Raw genomic sequence first — 14,753 nt, 5'->3', positions numbered from 1 at the left:
CAAAAATAAGTCAAAGGACTTTACCAGTACAGAAACCTTTCCAGCATGACACCTATAAAACATGGTTGCTCCAGGAATGATCATCGATCGTCCATTAACATTTGCTCATGAATATGTATGCTACAATTTTCTGCACAAATTTTCTAGATGAATATTGCACATGAAATGACATGATCAAAGCAAAGGTGATGCATGGCTGGAAGTATATGGATGAATTTCCAGTGTAGTATTAAACATACCAAATTATGTCACAGGCATTGTGACTTACAGATCACGCTCTGCTGAGAGAAACATTGGAATGGGATCCATTCTCCAAGTCTATAGAATTCCTGTTTGGTTACTAACATCAAATCAAAGATGAAAATGTTAATTAGTATCTAATTCCAGTGCATATTGGAGGAAAAGGAAAAAGAAAAATAGTTAATTATTTCTTCTATTGTTTTCATAGCTATCCACATATTACAGCATTCTGTCCAATTAGCAGGAACTTTAGCCACTGTCCAATCCAATACCACAACATTCTGAGCTTTACATTAGATGTCAGTTCAGAAAAGTGCTTTACAGTCAATGAATGATACTTCAAACACAGCCACTATTTCAAATAAGTCCTCATAGAGGGATCAGAAGTGGAGAGAGTGGAGTTTCCTGGGTGTCAAGATCTCTGAGGATCTAACCTGGTCCCAACATATCGATGTAGTTATAAAGAAGGCAAGACCACGGCTATACTTCATTAGGAGTTTGAAGAGATTTGCTGTGTCAACAAATACGCTCAAAAACTTCTTTAGATGTTCCGTGGAGAGCATTCTGACAGGCTACATCATTGTCTGGTATGGAGGGGGGTTACTGCACAGGACCAAAAGAATCTGCAGAGGGTTGTAAATTTAGTTGGCTCCATCTTGGGTACTAGTCTACAAATTACCCAGGACAACTTCAAGGAACAGTGTCTCAGAAAGGCAATGTCCATTATTAAGGACCCCCAGCACCCAGGGCATGCCCTTTTCTCACTGTTACCATCAGGTAGGAGGTACAGAAGCCTGAAGGCACACACTTAGCGATGGACATTGAACCTTTGGACACAACCTCAGTTTTTTAATATATATTATTTCTGTTTTTTGCGCGATTTTTAATCTATTCAATATACATATACTGTAATTGATATATTTATTTATTTATTATTATTTTGTTTTGTTTTTTTCCTTCAATATTATGTATTGCATTGAACTGCTGCTGCTGCTAATTAACAAATTTCATGTCACATGCCATAATAATAAACCTGATTCTGGTGAGGCCAAGCTCTCATAAATAGCAATGTGAGTTAAATATTTTTATTCGGTTACTGGAAGATGCTCCCCTTCTCTTCACCAAACCGCCTTGCAGTATTGCTTACTGCCACCCAGCGCTAAGGAGCAGCTCCTCTCAAAGTGCATTGTTTTCTCCAGGAGCGCACTGCAGGGTTTTCTAGTTGAGAAATGAGAAGGCTCCAGTGGGTGAAACAAAACAATACTCACTCCTTAGCTCACTGGCTGGTTACAATGGTAGACCATTTGTATAAATTATAAATAGTGTATTCTTGAATTTCAGTGTTTTTAAAAGGGAAATACTTTGGTATTATATTTTTCCTATTTTCACCATTTAGTCTTTTCCGGATCTCAGAACAATCCCATCAAACGCATTCCCCAACTTATGTTCCTGTGAGCCACCTCTCTCACATTCCAATCAACTCCACTCTGGTTCTCTGCCTAGCCACTGACACTCGGGTAATTTACAACAACCAATTAACCTCCCAGCCAGCTCATCTTTGGATAAAAACCTGAGCATCCTGAGGAAACCCATGCACCCACAGGAAGAACATGCAAACTCCACATAGGCAGCACGAGAAATCAGGATTGAAACTGGGGACCCAATGGCCAAGTTTGGATTTAGTGCCTCAACAAGTTATGTTTTGTGCTGCTTTCCATTGTCAATCAGTTGCCTTCTTCTCCTGCTGAGGTCTATGAGCTGATCTCATTGACTTCTATAATCTCCAGTTGTTAAACGATCCCTCATCAGCACATCTTGAGATTCTATTTCCAATTTTTTAAAGGTATTGGTGCATCCTTTAACCGGGTTTAGTGTTCCTGCAGCTGAAGACACAACCATTGCCAATAATTTCAACATTCTATTGAACTAGCTTCATCTTCCTTCTCCTCAGGCTCTGGATGGATTTGTGGTGGTGGTGAGTACCGATGGAATGGTATTTTACGTGTCTCCCACAGTTATCGACTACCTGGGATTTCATCAGGTAAGGAGCCCAGTTATTATTCTGCACCTTAAAAGGCACATTAAAGTAGTGTCACCCGAGGGACCCATGTTTTCTCTTTGCATATGTGCAGCCTGCAACAATATTCCATTGTCCAAAAGTCCACCAATGCACTTTAGTACAGGAATTCCACAATTTCATAAAGGCCTCACCTCTACTTTTGCCACCAACTTTGGAGAAGTCAGGTGGGTTGGGCAAAGTGGTTTTTGAAAGTGGTTGGTGGGGAGCTGGGTGGTATACGAAGGTTCAGAGCTTCATTAGTGGGCGACAAAAATTAAGTTGAAACACTGGGGCAGGATATGGATCAGGCTGCATTCTAGTGGTGGAGGATCAGCAAGATAACCTAGTGCAATGGAACAGAATGTGGTGAAGAATAGGAGAGAGATGTGGATTAATCTTAAAGGGGACAGAGCAGTGGAACGAGCTATGCAGTTGAACACTTGGCTATGGATCAAATGAGGTGATTCTCTACGAGTCACAATAAATTTGCCTCACTTATCCTGTGACATTGAGTGGTGTGTTGCATATGCTTTGACAGGACTGTCTATGTTTGGGTAACTCTATGTACACTTTACATAAAGGCAGCCCACAGAAAATCTGATTCTCAATGTAAACTGTATCTTTCAGACAAAATAGTGCACCAAGGTAAAGAATATCTCAGCATGTAACTTTAATGCAGCTGATGCCATACTTCTTGCTTTGAGTTTCGAGTCTTCCATTCCTTGAATACAAGGCTCATCAGTTGAGACAAGCAACCTCTGAAAGGAACACTGAGGAAGTTTTAAAGAGGATAATCCTTAGCTGTTCCTTCTGAATTGGTCCTATGTCTGTTATACAAAGTTCATTTGCAAATACATGAGGGTGAATTTCATGGGCTATTCAGACATTAAAAATCCTTCACAAGACATCTGAGGCCTGGATTATTGTTACATGCTGGGGATCATCTGGACCTGTCCATGGTTGCCTTGACCTGCTTGAATGGTTAATGTCAGGGTTAAATAATACTGGGAAATCATCCTAAATTAGATGCAACTAATATTTCTTTTAACTGACAATGGGCATGCCAGTAAGATGCCAATGTCTGAAAGAGCTGGATCATCTAATGAAAAAACTGTCAGAGCACTGGAGCAGGGATCCAATTGCAGACCCAGTACTGTTTGAATAACAAATCCTGAGGTGCAAACAAAGTCAGCATCAAAATTCAGGCAGAGATCAAACCATCCAGAGAAATCCAAAAACCAGAATCAGGAAACAGGCAGAGGCAATATTCAGACAGACAGACAAACAGACAAACAAGTACAGATACAAATGCTGGAAAGACTGATGAAAATTCACTGACACAATCTGGCAACAAACAGGTGAAAACACAGGACTGAAATAATCTGAGCAATTAACAGAGAGGCAGATGATAGGTGGAGCACAATGAGACACAGGTGGCAGCAATACAGGTAATAATGAGAAACAGAAGAGAGACAGAGTACTCAGTAATATAGGGGCCTGAGTAGAGCAGGAGTGGGGACAGGAGCACATGGCAATACAAAACCACAGGCTGACAGCTAGAGGGAAACACACAAAAAGACAAAGTTCAACTGGAGGTACTGACAAAAACTTTGTTCAACTCACCATACATGACACCCCTTCAAATAATGGGCCAACTAGTACTATGTTCTAAGAGCAGATTTAGGAGATGTGATTGCAGGCGGCCCCACAATGATGCTGTGCCTGGTGGAGGAATAAACATAGCCTCTACCCAGAATTGATGATGACCAGAATGTGGTTGAAGGTGTAGGGACCCTGGTACTGATGGATGTTTGGGGTGGGGTGGGGTGCTGTGGCAACCAGAGGGAGTCTCACTGTGAGGAACAGATGATGATGAGAGAGAATGTGTTTGGAGGAACCACATTACGAATGTTTGGAAATGTGGGGCGGAACTGGATTTAGCTAATCATGGGGTAATTGACTTAAATGGCAGGTATGCCATTTGGAGGCTGGGTTGAGAAGACCACATTATTCCAGGCAATGTGGTTCAAGTCCCACAATGCTCCAGAAAAAGCACTGCCAAAGGAATAATGGCATCCCATGAGCCCAGTAACTGGTCAAACTTCCAGAGGGACATCGGGCAATGTAGAAATGATAGTTATCATGTTTTGCTCCAGGGAATAAAAGTAATTTTCCATTACAATAGGCTCTAAGATGAACACTTAGAATCAGATATCTACAGAGCTTGGAACTAAGAAATAAAATAGTCATGTTTTCTTTAAAAGTTGCTCAAATTTGGGAACTACTTCATAAAGCAGACATTAACAAATTTAAGCAACACACATCAAAGTTGCTGGTGAACGCAGCAGGCCAGGCAGCATCTCTAGGAAGAGGTCGACATGACAAAGGGTCTCAGCCTAAAACGTCGACTGTACCTCTTCCTAGAGATGCTACCTGGCCTGCTGCGTTCACCAGCAACTTTGATGTGTGTTGCTTGAATTTCCGGCATCTGCAGAATTCCTGTTATTAACAAATTTAACCCTGTGACATTGAATAGTGTTTGTATCAGTACAAAACTGGTTAAGAGTGAGAAGTTTGCCTTCTACAAGGACATAGAGCTGCCATCACAATGAGCCAAATGACATGCTTGTGTGTGTTACATTCCTGATGTTTAAGATGGCAGAGATATGTAGGAGATGTAGAAGAGTGGACTGAAAGAAATGGCTTTAAGCTTGGGGTTCTGCCGAATGTAACAACAGTAGTTTATTTTTCTTTTTCCTTTCATTTCCTAATTCAGCCAGCAGCTGAATTGACAACGTAACAGGCTGCTTGCTGGAAGCTAGCAGCAGGACACTGCAGATGGACCTGGAGGATCATCTGTGGAAGGTGGGAGGAGGGAATTATGACCTGCAGACTGGACGGATGATTGTGGTGGATGGATAGGAGGGTATAAGTAATGATCATGGAGCAAGCTGCAGCTTTGTGGGAAGGTCTGAAACTGCTAAAGAGCCCACAATCAGTGGAAGGGAGGCTGAAGGATTCTTTAGAGGGTCACTGAGACAGGTACAGGTTAGGAAAAGCCCTCATATACCTTCTGACCTGAAGCACTGCTGAATCTAAAAAAAAGTCATCTAGGCTGGCAGCTTTGGTGCTGTTTTTCCTGAGGCCTGGGAAACCAGCAGATAAATTTTAAATCAGGCTCTCAATTGCACTGTGTTAATGAAGTACCCTGGCTCTAACACACAATGGCAGACATACATCAAGGTGCCGTTGATTTTCTGGTTTCAATTCACCACCTGAATCTCCAAATCTCTTCCCAGCTACCTCAAGGTGGCTAACAAATGTTTCAAGAAATTTGGTTGAAATTAGATATGAGTGATATTTTTCAATAGTATTTCTAAGTGAATTTTAGGAATTTAATATTTTTAATTATTCCTGGAATGTGAGCAATATTGACCTTTGGTGTCCTGAAGGCATTAGGATCAGCCAGGTACAGTACTGCAGAAATGCTGTGAGATATAAGCTGAGGGAGGAAGAGATGGTGACTTGTTGAAGGGCAAGGGGGAAACATGTGCAATTTTCTGGCACTCATTGAGACAGTTTCTCACAAATTACCAGAATTTGTCATCTAATTTTCAGAAATGACCATCATAGATTTATGATTTACCACCTCTGATATTGTTCTGCGATTATAACCACTGAGTTAGTCACTATAAAATGAAAAAGCGGTATTTAGCTACAGAGAATGCATTCAAATGTGCATAATTGGCTTTAGGACTTCATGAAGCTATGAAAGATTCTTTGTAAATTCAATTTATTTCTTCATTCCACCGTGGCCTTCTCAAATCAAATTGTCCTCATCAATAAAAGATGCTTCTTGACAAAGAAAGTCCCAGACCAATCTTGTCAGAGAGTATGCTCCCCAAAAAAATGTTTTCCTTCAATCTTTCCCCTGCCACCACCTATCCAAGTACCCATTCCCCCCAATGCCAAAAAAGCTCATGTTCTTGAACATTTATAACAAAAATTATACTACAAATAAGGCAGATCCAAAGTCTGCTTGGTCCAATGTCAGCTGAAAGAAATATGTCTGGCAGGTTGCTCAAGTACCAAATCCCACTTATTGTTTATGCAACAATAAGAGCCATTCAATAGTTGGAAGTTATTCACGTAAATGCGAAATAATGCCAGTAAATGGCCATTGTATTTACCTATTTGTCAATAAAAGGTCACATGCAGTAGATATTTTAAAGGGAGGTTTAAGTGTACAATCACAAACTGGCTGAGCCAGTCTGTTGATTGCCCTTTCTACTGGCATTAACCAAAGACCTGGAACAACACGGATGTTTCACACAGCTGCAGAGGAGTTAAAACAAGGCCTTATATTGACCGCACAGTATTATATGAAGGAATGTGAGGAACTTCTTCAAGATGCAATCTCAATATTTGTCTTCCAATTTCTCTAATAATATACCATTGTTTTTGAGGGAGTTTTCTGTTGAAAATTGACTACCATGCATTATCATGATAAATACACCTTAGAAATTATTTCCATGAGTGTAATATACTTGGGACATCCTGAAGTTATGAGGGGCTGTATGTAAATATAGTTCTTTCTCCCTTATGATTTTGTAGATTCTGGTACCTCAAAGCAATTTTAGAAAACTATGTGATTCATCAGAATTAATTAGCATCATTAAAACAAGTTACAATTAGTGGAAAGAGTGCAATAAAGATTTACGAGGATGTTGCTCAGAACTAAGGGCCAGAGTTACAGGGCGGGACTGGCCAAGCTACGTCTTTATTCCTTTGAACATTTGAGAATGAGGAGTTGACCTTTAGATATGTTTAAAATGATGAGAGACATAGAAAATGTTGATGGTAACAACCTTTTCCCCAGGGTAGGGGAGTCCAAAACTAATGGGTGTAGGTTTATGGTGAGTTGGGAAAATACTTAACAGGGACCTGAGGGACAGCATTTTTCATGCAGTAGTGAGTAATTGGAATGAGCTTCCAGAGGAAATGGTTGAGCCAGGTACAATATTATCACTTAAGGAGCTTTTGGATGGGTATATGGACGGACAGAGCTTAGAGGGATATAGGCCAAATGTAGGAATTTAGGACCGGTTTTGTGAGCAACGTGGTCACCATGGACTGGTTGACCTGAAGGGCCTGTATCATGCTGTGTTGCTCCGTGACTCTATAAAAGCCCTGGTTAAACCCTGCCTACACAGCCTGTAGGAACACTGGGGGTTTCATCTGGAAGCTGTACAGATCCCATTGTTGTCCTCTTTTTCTTCCCTTATGATTTTGACTCTCTAGGTTTCTGGAAGGCCAGTTGCCAATTTCACAGCAGGAAGAGAGCTGATGTATCGGAATGTTGCAGTTCAATGAAACAGTTCGGACCCTAACTTAATTTTAACTTTAGTGTTCAACCTACAGTTCACACAACCTTCTCCTTCCTAATTTATGTCCTAATGTATGGTGACATTTGAATCTATGGTTATCCACCATTGTCAATGCTATACTCATTGTACTTACAAACACAAGAAAATCTGCAGATTGTGGAAATTCAAAGCTACGTACACAAAATGCTGGAAGAACTCAACAGGTCAGGCAGCACCTATGGAAACGAGTAAACAGTCAACATTTCAGGCCAAGGTCCTTCTTCAGGACTGAGAAGGAAGGGGGTAGATGTGGGGAGAGGAAGGGGGCTAGCTGGAAGGTAATAGGTGAAGCCAGGTGGCAGGAAAGATCAAGGGCTGGAGAAGAAAGAACCTGATAGGAGAGGGGAGTGGACCATAGGAGAAAGGGAAGGAAGTGGGGACCCAGGGGGAAGTAATAGGCAAGTGAGAAGTGAAAGATCGGAGTGCGGAATAGAGGAAGGTGAAGGGAGGAAATCTGTTCACCGGAAGAAGAAAATGGTATTCATGCCATAAGGTTGGAGGGTACTCTGATGGAATATAAGGTGTTGCTCCTCCATCTTGAAGGTGGTGTCATCTTAGCACAAGAGGAGACCATGGATCGACATGTTGGAACAGGAACGGGAATCAGAATTAAAATGCTTGGCCACCAGGAAGTCTCACTTGTGGCAGATGGAGCGGAGATACTTGAGAAAGCAGTCTCACCTTTGCAGAGGGGACCGCATTGGTAACACTGAAGACAATAGATGACCCCAGCAGATTCGCAGGTGAAGTGCTGCCACACTTGGAAGGACTGTTTTGGCCCCTGAATGTAAGTGAGAGAGGAAGTACATGGGCAGGTGTAGCACTTAGGCCACTTGCAGGTAGAAGCACCTGGAGGAAGATTAATGAGGAGGGACAAATGGACAAGGGAATCGCAGAGGGAGCAATTCCTACAGAAAGCGAAGGTGGGAGAGGTACTAATATGTTTAGTGGTTGGATTCCTTTGGAGATGGCAGAAGTTGCAGATGATAACGTATTGGATGTGGAAACTGATGAGGTGGTGGGTAAGTACAAGAGGGACTATCACTATTATGGCAGCGGGAAGATGGGGTGGGTGCAGGGTGAGTATTCATTGTATTTGGGTGGCTATCACAGTGGGAATATCTAAAGCCATTAGTGATTTACTGAGAAGGTGTGAAATTCATTCAGGCACCAGTGAGATGGCAAGTTAAAGTCTCCAACAGCAGACAGAGGAGTCATTTATAATCACCAATAGCCAGTCACAGAAAGTTGTAGGATATTTGAGTTCTTAATTTAGTTACTTGCAGTGTATGCAGGATAATATGCTGGAAACATGAAGACCTCTAGAAAGTATGCCAGGTTAATGTGAGGTTCTGTTTAGATTTAGAATATGCATAGCTGTATAGTGACACACATGATCAGTTGTGCATTTGGTATCACACACATTTACACACCATGTATGTATACTGTACTTCTTTTAACAAAAATAGATTTAACTAATTTAACAACTTTACCAATTTTATAAATTTAATTATTTCAGTTCCTTGAAGTTCTCTTTGATCTTTTAAAGTTCAAAGGTGTCAGCTGTTTTGATCTAGGACATAGAGTATCTAGAGATTTTCTTGATGTGGCTTCTGTCTCTGGATTCATTGAGGGGTCACTTCTCAAACTTTAGCTCTGTTTTGCATTGACTCTTCGACAACTGCAGTTTTCCTATTTTTTAACCTTGTTCAGTATTCTTGCGATGTTGGCGCACAACCTTTATCATTATTCTCTTGAATATTTCTGCTGTGCTCCTCAAGAACTTTGCTGACCCTCTCACTAATTCTTACAAGATAACTGCTGCAATGCCTCATTTTCCTACTTCTGACCTGCTAGAAGTGTCAGCAGCCAAATCTTATCACATAATGCGAATCTCTTCCTTTATTGCACGTGGTGTGATGTTTTAGCTGCCTTCCTTCTACATTTCCTTCCAGATTGAAATGAATTTTTACTCAGATGCATGCTGAGTCTTCTGTGCACCAGCACTTCTCCAGGTGTGTGCCCTGTAGTCGAGTGTGGCTTCAAGCTATAGCTCAGAAGAAAAGTTGTGAGTTAATATTTCATTGTAATATTTACTTTTCTTCCCTGGAGTTGCCATATCAGTAAATCCTCCACTCTATATACTGATCTATCTGCTTCCCTATTTGATGTTAATTTGTGAGGCAATATTTCAGTCTATTTTGTGTTACAGTTTACTCAAACTAAAAAAAAACTTGAACTCTATCCATTGCCCATCTTTGTGAAGACCGTGCATTGCAAGCAATGGATCTAAATTATTCTCTTGTACATTTGATGACCTATGTGCTTTATCACAATTTACTTTAAATGACTGTCCACCAACATCATTGTCTGTCCAAGAGTCCATGTGGCCTTACTGCGATGGCCCTGTGGCCGTTTCTACACATGGAGTGGTGCACATGAATAGGTATTTAGTCCTTGTGCCCCTTAATACCAATAAGGGAGTCTTTCAGCACCTCTTCATATTGTTCCAGAAGCTTGTTTAGACATGGTTACACAGTGCCCATTCTGAAGGTGTTCTTCTTTAAATTCTCTGAGTATTTTGCATTTTGCTCAACACTTATTTGCATGGTCCAATATCATGCCAGATCTCTAATGGGCTATAACATGCACTAACTCCATTCTATCAGCTGGTGATAAGAGAGGAACTATAACGGTGGGGAATGGAAATAAAGAAGGCATAGGGATGACTTCTGCATAGTGATATACGTACTTCTACTCATGATAGAGTAGTCATCAGCTACGTAAAAGTGTACACTGATAGAATGGACATTACACTTTAAAAATGATACCTTTCCTATTGATACCACAGTGGGATTGCTACTGCTTCAGATTTGCTCTTCATGTGGTTTACTTGTCTCAGTACCATAGAGAGTTCTTCTCTGTAGTTTGCTCCTGTCAGTATTATCCCTTCTTAGAGAACCCACTTGGCTGATATTATCCTTCCTTGCAATCTGTGCCTTTTATTAAACATTGACGCTCTATACCTTTTCTTCTACAATTAAAGCATGTTGTTAGTGTGTCTGTGGGGTGAGCTCTGGTATACCAGCAGCAGCCTTTGCTGCCCATCATGACTTTCAACCTACTTTTATTTAAATGAGTCAGGCGCAACAGCAAAGCTCCTCCATTTGCTACTGCCATCTGCCCATCTGTTATACACTAGCCAAACATCCCGGCATTTTCTGAAGCCATCTCCATTGATATGCTATTTTCTACACGCTTTCAAATCTGTTTATCTCTGCAGCTACACATGGCTTTGCCTCACTACACTCGTTCAGAACAGTGCCAGAGTTACAATCTTGTGACAGGTTCGTCAAGGCCACTGTTTAATCACTATGGATCTTGCTTGACCTTTGTCTTCTCATTGCAAATTAGTGCTGGGTCAAAGTGATTCGGCCGTCTCCATTAACTCACCAAATTAAATATATTTTGGTTGTCTGCATGGGTTCTAAGTCACTCACCATCTGTGAGAATTTCTATCAGTGAGGTTCTCTCTTTGACTTAATTAGGGTAGACAGAATTGGGCCCATGCGTTGAACTTCCGCTGTATTGTTTCCCTTGAGGAACACTCTCATTAGTTTTATGGATGAATGGAAAGAGCTCTGCACTTTATCATAGATGCAGCAAAAATGATGTGAAGCTAGGAAAGACCCGAGATTTGGAGGATTTAAGAGTTGGGCAAATTGAGAAGGCTGGGTACTGACTGTATCGTGGCAGCAGAGCCTGAGCCAGTGGGCGAGGAATGACCGGAGGTTTGGACGATTTAAGCACTGAGCCAGATTGAAACGGTCGGGTTGCCAGGGTCGGAGGTGAGAGATGGGCCTGTTCGGCTCTCTGCTCTGTGGGATTGCTCGATTCTAAGCTGGATTGAGGGTGTGCCCTGCAATTCGTGGCCTTCTGAATCAGCTGCAGTGATGCCTAGTATTGTGAACTCCATTCCTTAATGCTGTTTACTTGTTTTACTGTTTGCACAATTTTTTTCTCTCTGCACGTTGAGTATTTGACTGTCTTCTTTTGTTTTTAATGAGATCTACTGGGGTTCTTTGTTTCATGGCTGCCTGTAAGGAGATGAATCTCAAAGTTGTATAGAGTATACGTACTTTGATAATAAAATGCACTTTGAACTTTGACTCTGAGAGTCCTGATGTAACTGGACTGGAGTTGTGCCTGCAGTTTTCATTGTTCCCTTCTTCAGATCGCAAGTGTTAACCCAATGATCTCGTGCACTGGCACATCATTGTCAAGTGCTCAAGTTCAACCTTGCGTTCCATTGTTCTCGATCTGCACCTTGACATTGCTGTAGTTCACTTTACGTTCACAAGGCACATAACTGCCTTGACAGTTATGCAACTTCAGGCAACTTAGTAGCCCATTCCTCCTAACCAGTATAAGATATATACAATGGTGAGTTCCTAATGTGGTAACTTTCTGGGTGAGGCACAAGAAAAATAGAGAGATCTAAAACTGCATCAGGTTTATTTGATGGCAGAAGTATACAAGGATACCCATGTCACTAAATACATCACATATTAAGGCAGGCATATTTTAAAACACCAACATCCAGTAAGAGGATATATTTAAACTCATCTGGACATCATAAGGTTAGTGATTTAAAATTAAATAGACCCCGCAGATGAGGTATTTTTACATCACCTGGCCCTACTGAGAGAAGATATCCAAAATCACCCAGATGCACTGAGGGCATAATCCATAGATGTCTGTACCTCTGTGAGAAGAGGTATTTATACACATGATGATGTTAGGTAAGAGATATTTAAAGTTGGCCAAACCATAGTGATGATGTATTTTACATTTTCCAGGGTAAAATTAATAGGAGAGGGAATGGGTAGAAAGCCAGATTGATTCCCACACTTCCTTTGTTAATGTTGGAGTTTAAAAAAAGAATGTCAGTATATGGTATGAACTTCCCACATGAAGGACTGCTAGTAATCCTGGGACCAGTTAAGTACAAGTGGAATGCAGCATTTACAGGAATCTGGTGTCCTTCTGAAAATTAAATGTTTCTTTCTATTGTATGTTTAGGATAGAAAAAACCCAAGGGCTTCACAAGAGGTTTATCAAACAGAATTTGACAGCTGCAAAATAAAATTAAAAAGCTAAAAAGCTGAAATAAAAACAGAAAATGCTAGAAATACTCAGAAGGTCAAGCAGCATCCATAGAAATGGTAATAAAGTTAGTATTTCAGGACAAAGACCCTATGTCAGAACTGAAATGTTAACTCTGTTTCATATTCTACAGAGGCTGACCTACCTATTGAGTGTTGTGAGCAATTGTTTTTATTTAAAATCTGTCAGTAAACCACCAAAGAGAATAGGATTGTAGAGGGTAAAAGTTAGAATTTAAGAAGCATGTTAAAGGAGGAAAGGGAGACAGCAAGCTACAGAGTGTAAAAGACCAGATTCCTGAGTTTGGGAATCTGGAAACTCCGAGGGATGGAGGTCTAAAGGAACTTGCAGTGTTGAGGCCATGGAGGGATTTGAAAACAAGGATGAGAATCTTCATGGAGACAATATACTGTCAATGAGCACCTAATGGGTGAACGGGATTTGGCAAGGGTTTTGTGTTTAGGCAGCAAAACGCTGGATGATTTCCTGATTGCGGAGGAAAGATAAATACAGACTGACCAGAGTGCATTGGAGAAGTCAGGTGTGAATATATTCAAGGACAAAGATGCACTTTTGCTACTGGATTTATCTTGGGATAGTAAAGCACATGAAGTCTCATAGCACAAGCAGGAAAGATACGTTCAGTTCTTCTTGGATTAAAGGCTAGAATTTGAATGGTTCAGCACTGGCTGTGACCGCAGTGCAGTAACTATTAATCTAGCATATAAGGGCTAATTTTTGGTTCACCTCAATGAAATACACATAAGATGAAGGCATGGTTACATTAGGGAATTGCAGGAGGTTACTTATAATTACACCCTTAGCATAAAATCAAGCTTGTGCCAGGAGAAACAGTGCAGATTCCTTTTCAACAGGCTGGTCTCATGCAATGGACATTTGATATGCCAGCTGCAATGTGCTGTGATGTATATCAAGTGTTGGCTACTTGTGGCATTCATGTAAAAATGTTCAGTTATTGTTTTCTGTTATTCAGCCCATAGCGTGCCTCTGCTCTGGAAAATATGGAAATGATAACTATTTCAGACAGCCATGTCACCAAAGCATTCCTGTCAGTGAGGAGGGGGAAGTGAAAATCCAAGTTTTATTTAAGTTTTAGTCTATTACGAAGTATAGTTAATCAGAAGAGGGAGCCACAGCTGCAGTTTACACAAAGCCTGGAGACAGCTCATGCTGCTATTTTTTTACATGTGATAGTCTGGTATTTTTCTCCGCCATTTTCGATGGCCTAGGTGGTTATTGATTTCATCATTTTCTTGGAAGAGACACTAAGTCTAGGTGCCTTAGGTGGATGTAAAAGATAATCTAGTGTTCTTCAAGGAACTTCTCTGTCAAATATTTATTACAAATTTTCTTGTTATCTCTTCATTATTATTCTGAACAAGTTGAGTGCAGTGCTTCCTGCGTTACATTGTGACAATCTTTCCAGTGACATGTAATGCAATTTGCATCATTTTGAAATGGATTGAAGTTATAAAATCTGCCATAGATATGCAAGATTTTTTTTCACCCGACAGATGAGATATGTTTAATGAGCATAATAAACAGAGGGGGTCTTATGATAAAGGCAGCAATTACTCATAGTTTTGCTTCCTCAAATACATCAAGTTCTTTAACTAGAATGGAATTTGTTAATAATGCTAATTTTTAATCTTTTCTTGTTTTCCTACGTACCAGTCCTTTATTCAATCAGATCATAAATAAGACAATCTAAACTCAACCCTCTGCCACAAGACTCAGTTATCAGTTATCAAGATATAACTGGCCTGGTGGATTGATCTTACAGTCTTTATATCTCCTGCTGAAGATATAATGCTCATCCCAATGACCCAACACTGGCTGCA

General features: G+C 40.6%; 1 protein-coding gene across 13 annotated transcripts in view; it reads left to right on the top strand.

The window, feature by feature from the left end:
- LOC134357955 (aryl hydrocarbon receptor-like) overlaps window positions 1-14,753 on the top strand; it is a 196,967-nt gene that overhangs the window by 160,863 nt on the left and 21,351 nt on the right. For 12 of the 13 annotated variants that reach the window (XM_063069776.1, XM_063069766.1, XM_063069763.1 and 9 more), the window contains one exon: window positions 2,192-2,281. The exons of the other annotated variant lie outside the window; for it this stretch is intronic. In XM_063069776.1, coding sequence (XP_062925846.1) covers window positions 2,192-2,281 — 90 coding nt within the window. The remainder of the gene's footprint in view (window positions 1-2,191; window positions 2,282-14,753) is intronic. 13 annotated transcript variants of the gene reach the window in all.

This window comes from Mobula hypostoma, chromosome 17, assembly GCF_963921235.1.
Source record: "Mobula hypostoma chromosome 17, sMobHyp1.1, whole genome shotgun sequence".
NCBI lineage: Eukaryota > Metazoa > Chordata > Chondrichthyes > Myliobatiformes > Myliobatidae > Mobula > Mobula hypostoma.
This window is presented reverse-complemented; position numbering and strand designations above follow the sequence as displayed.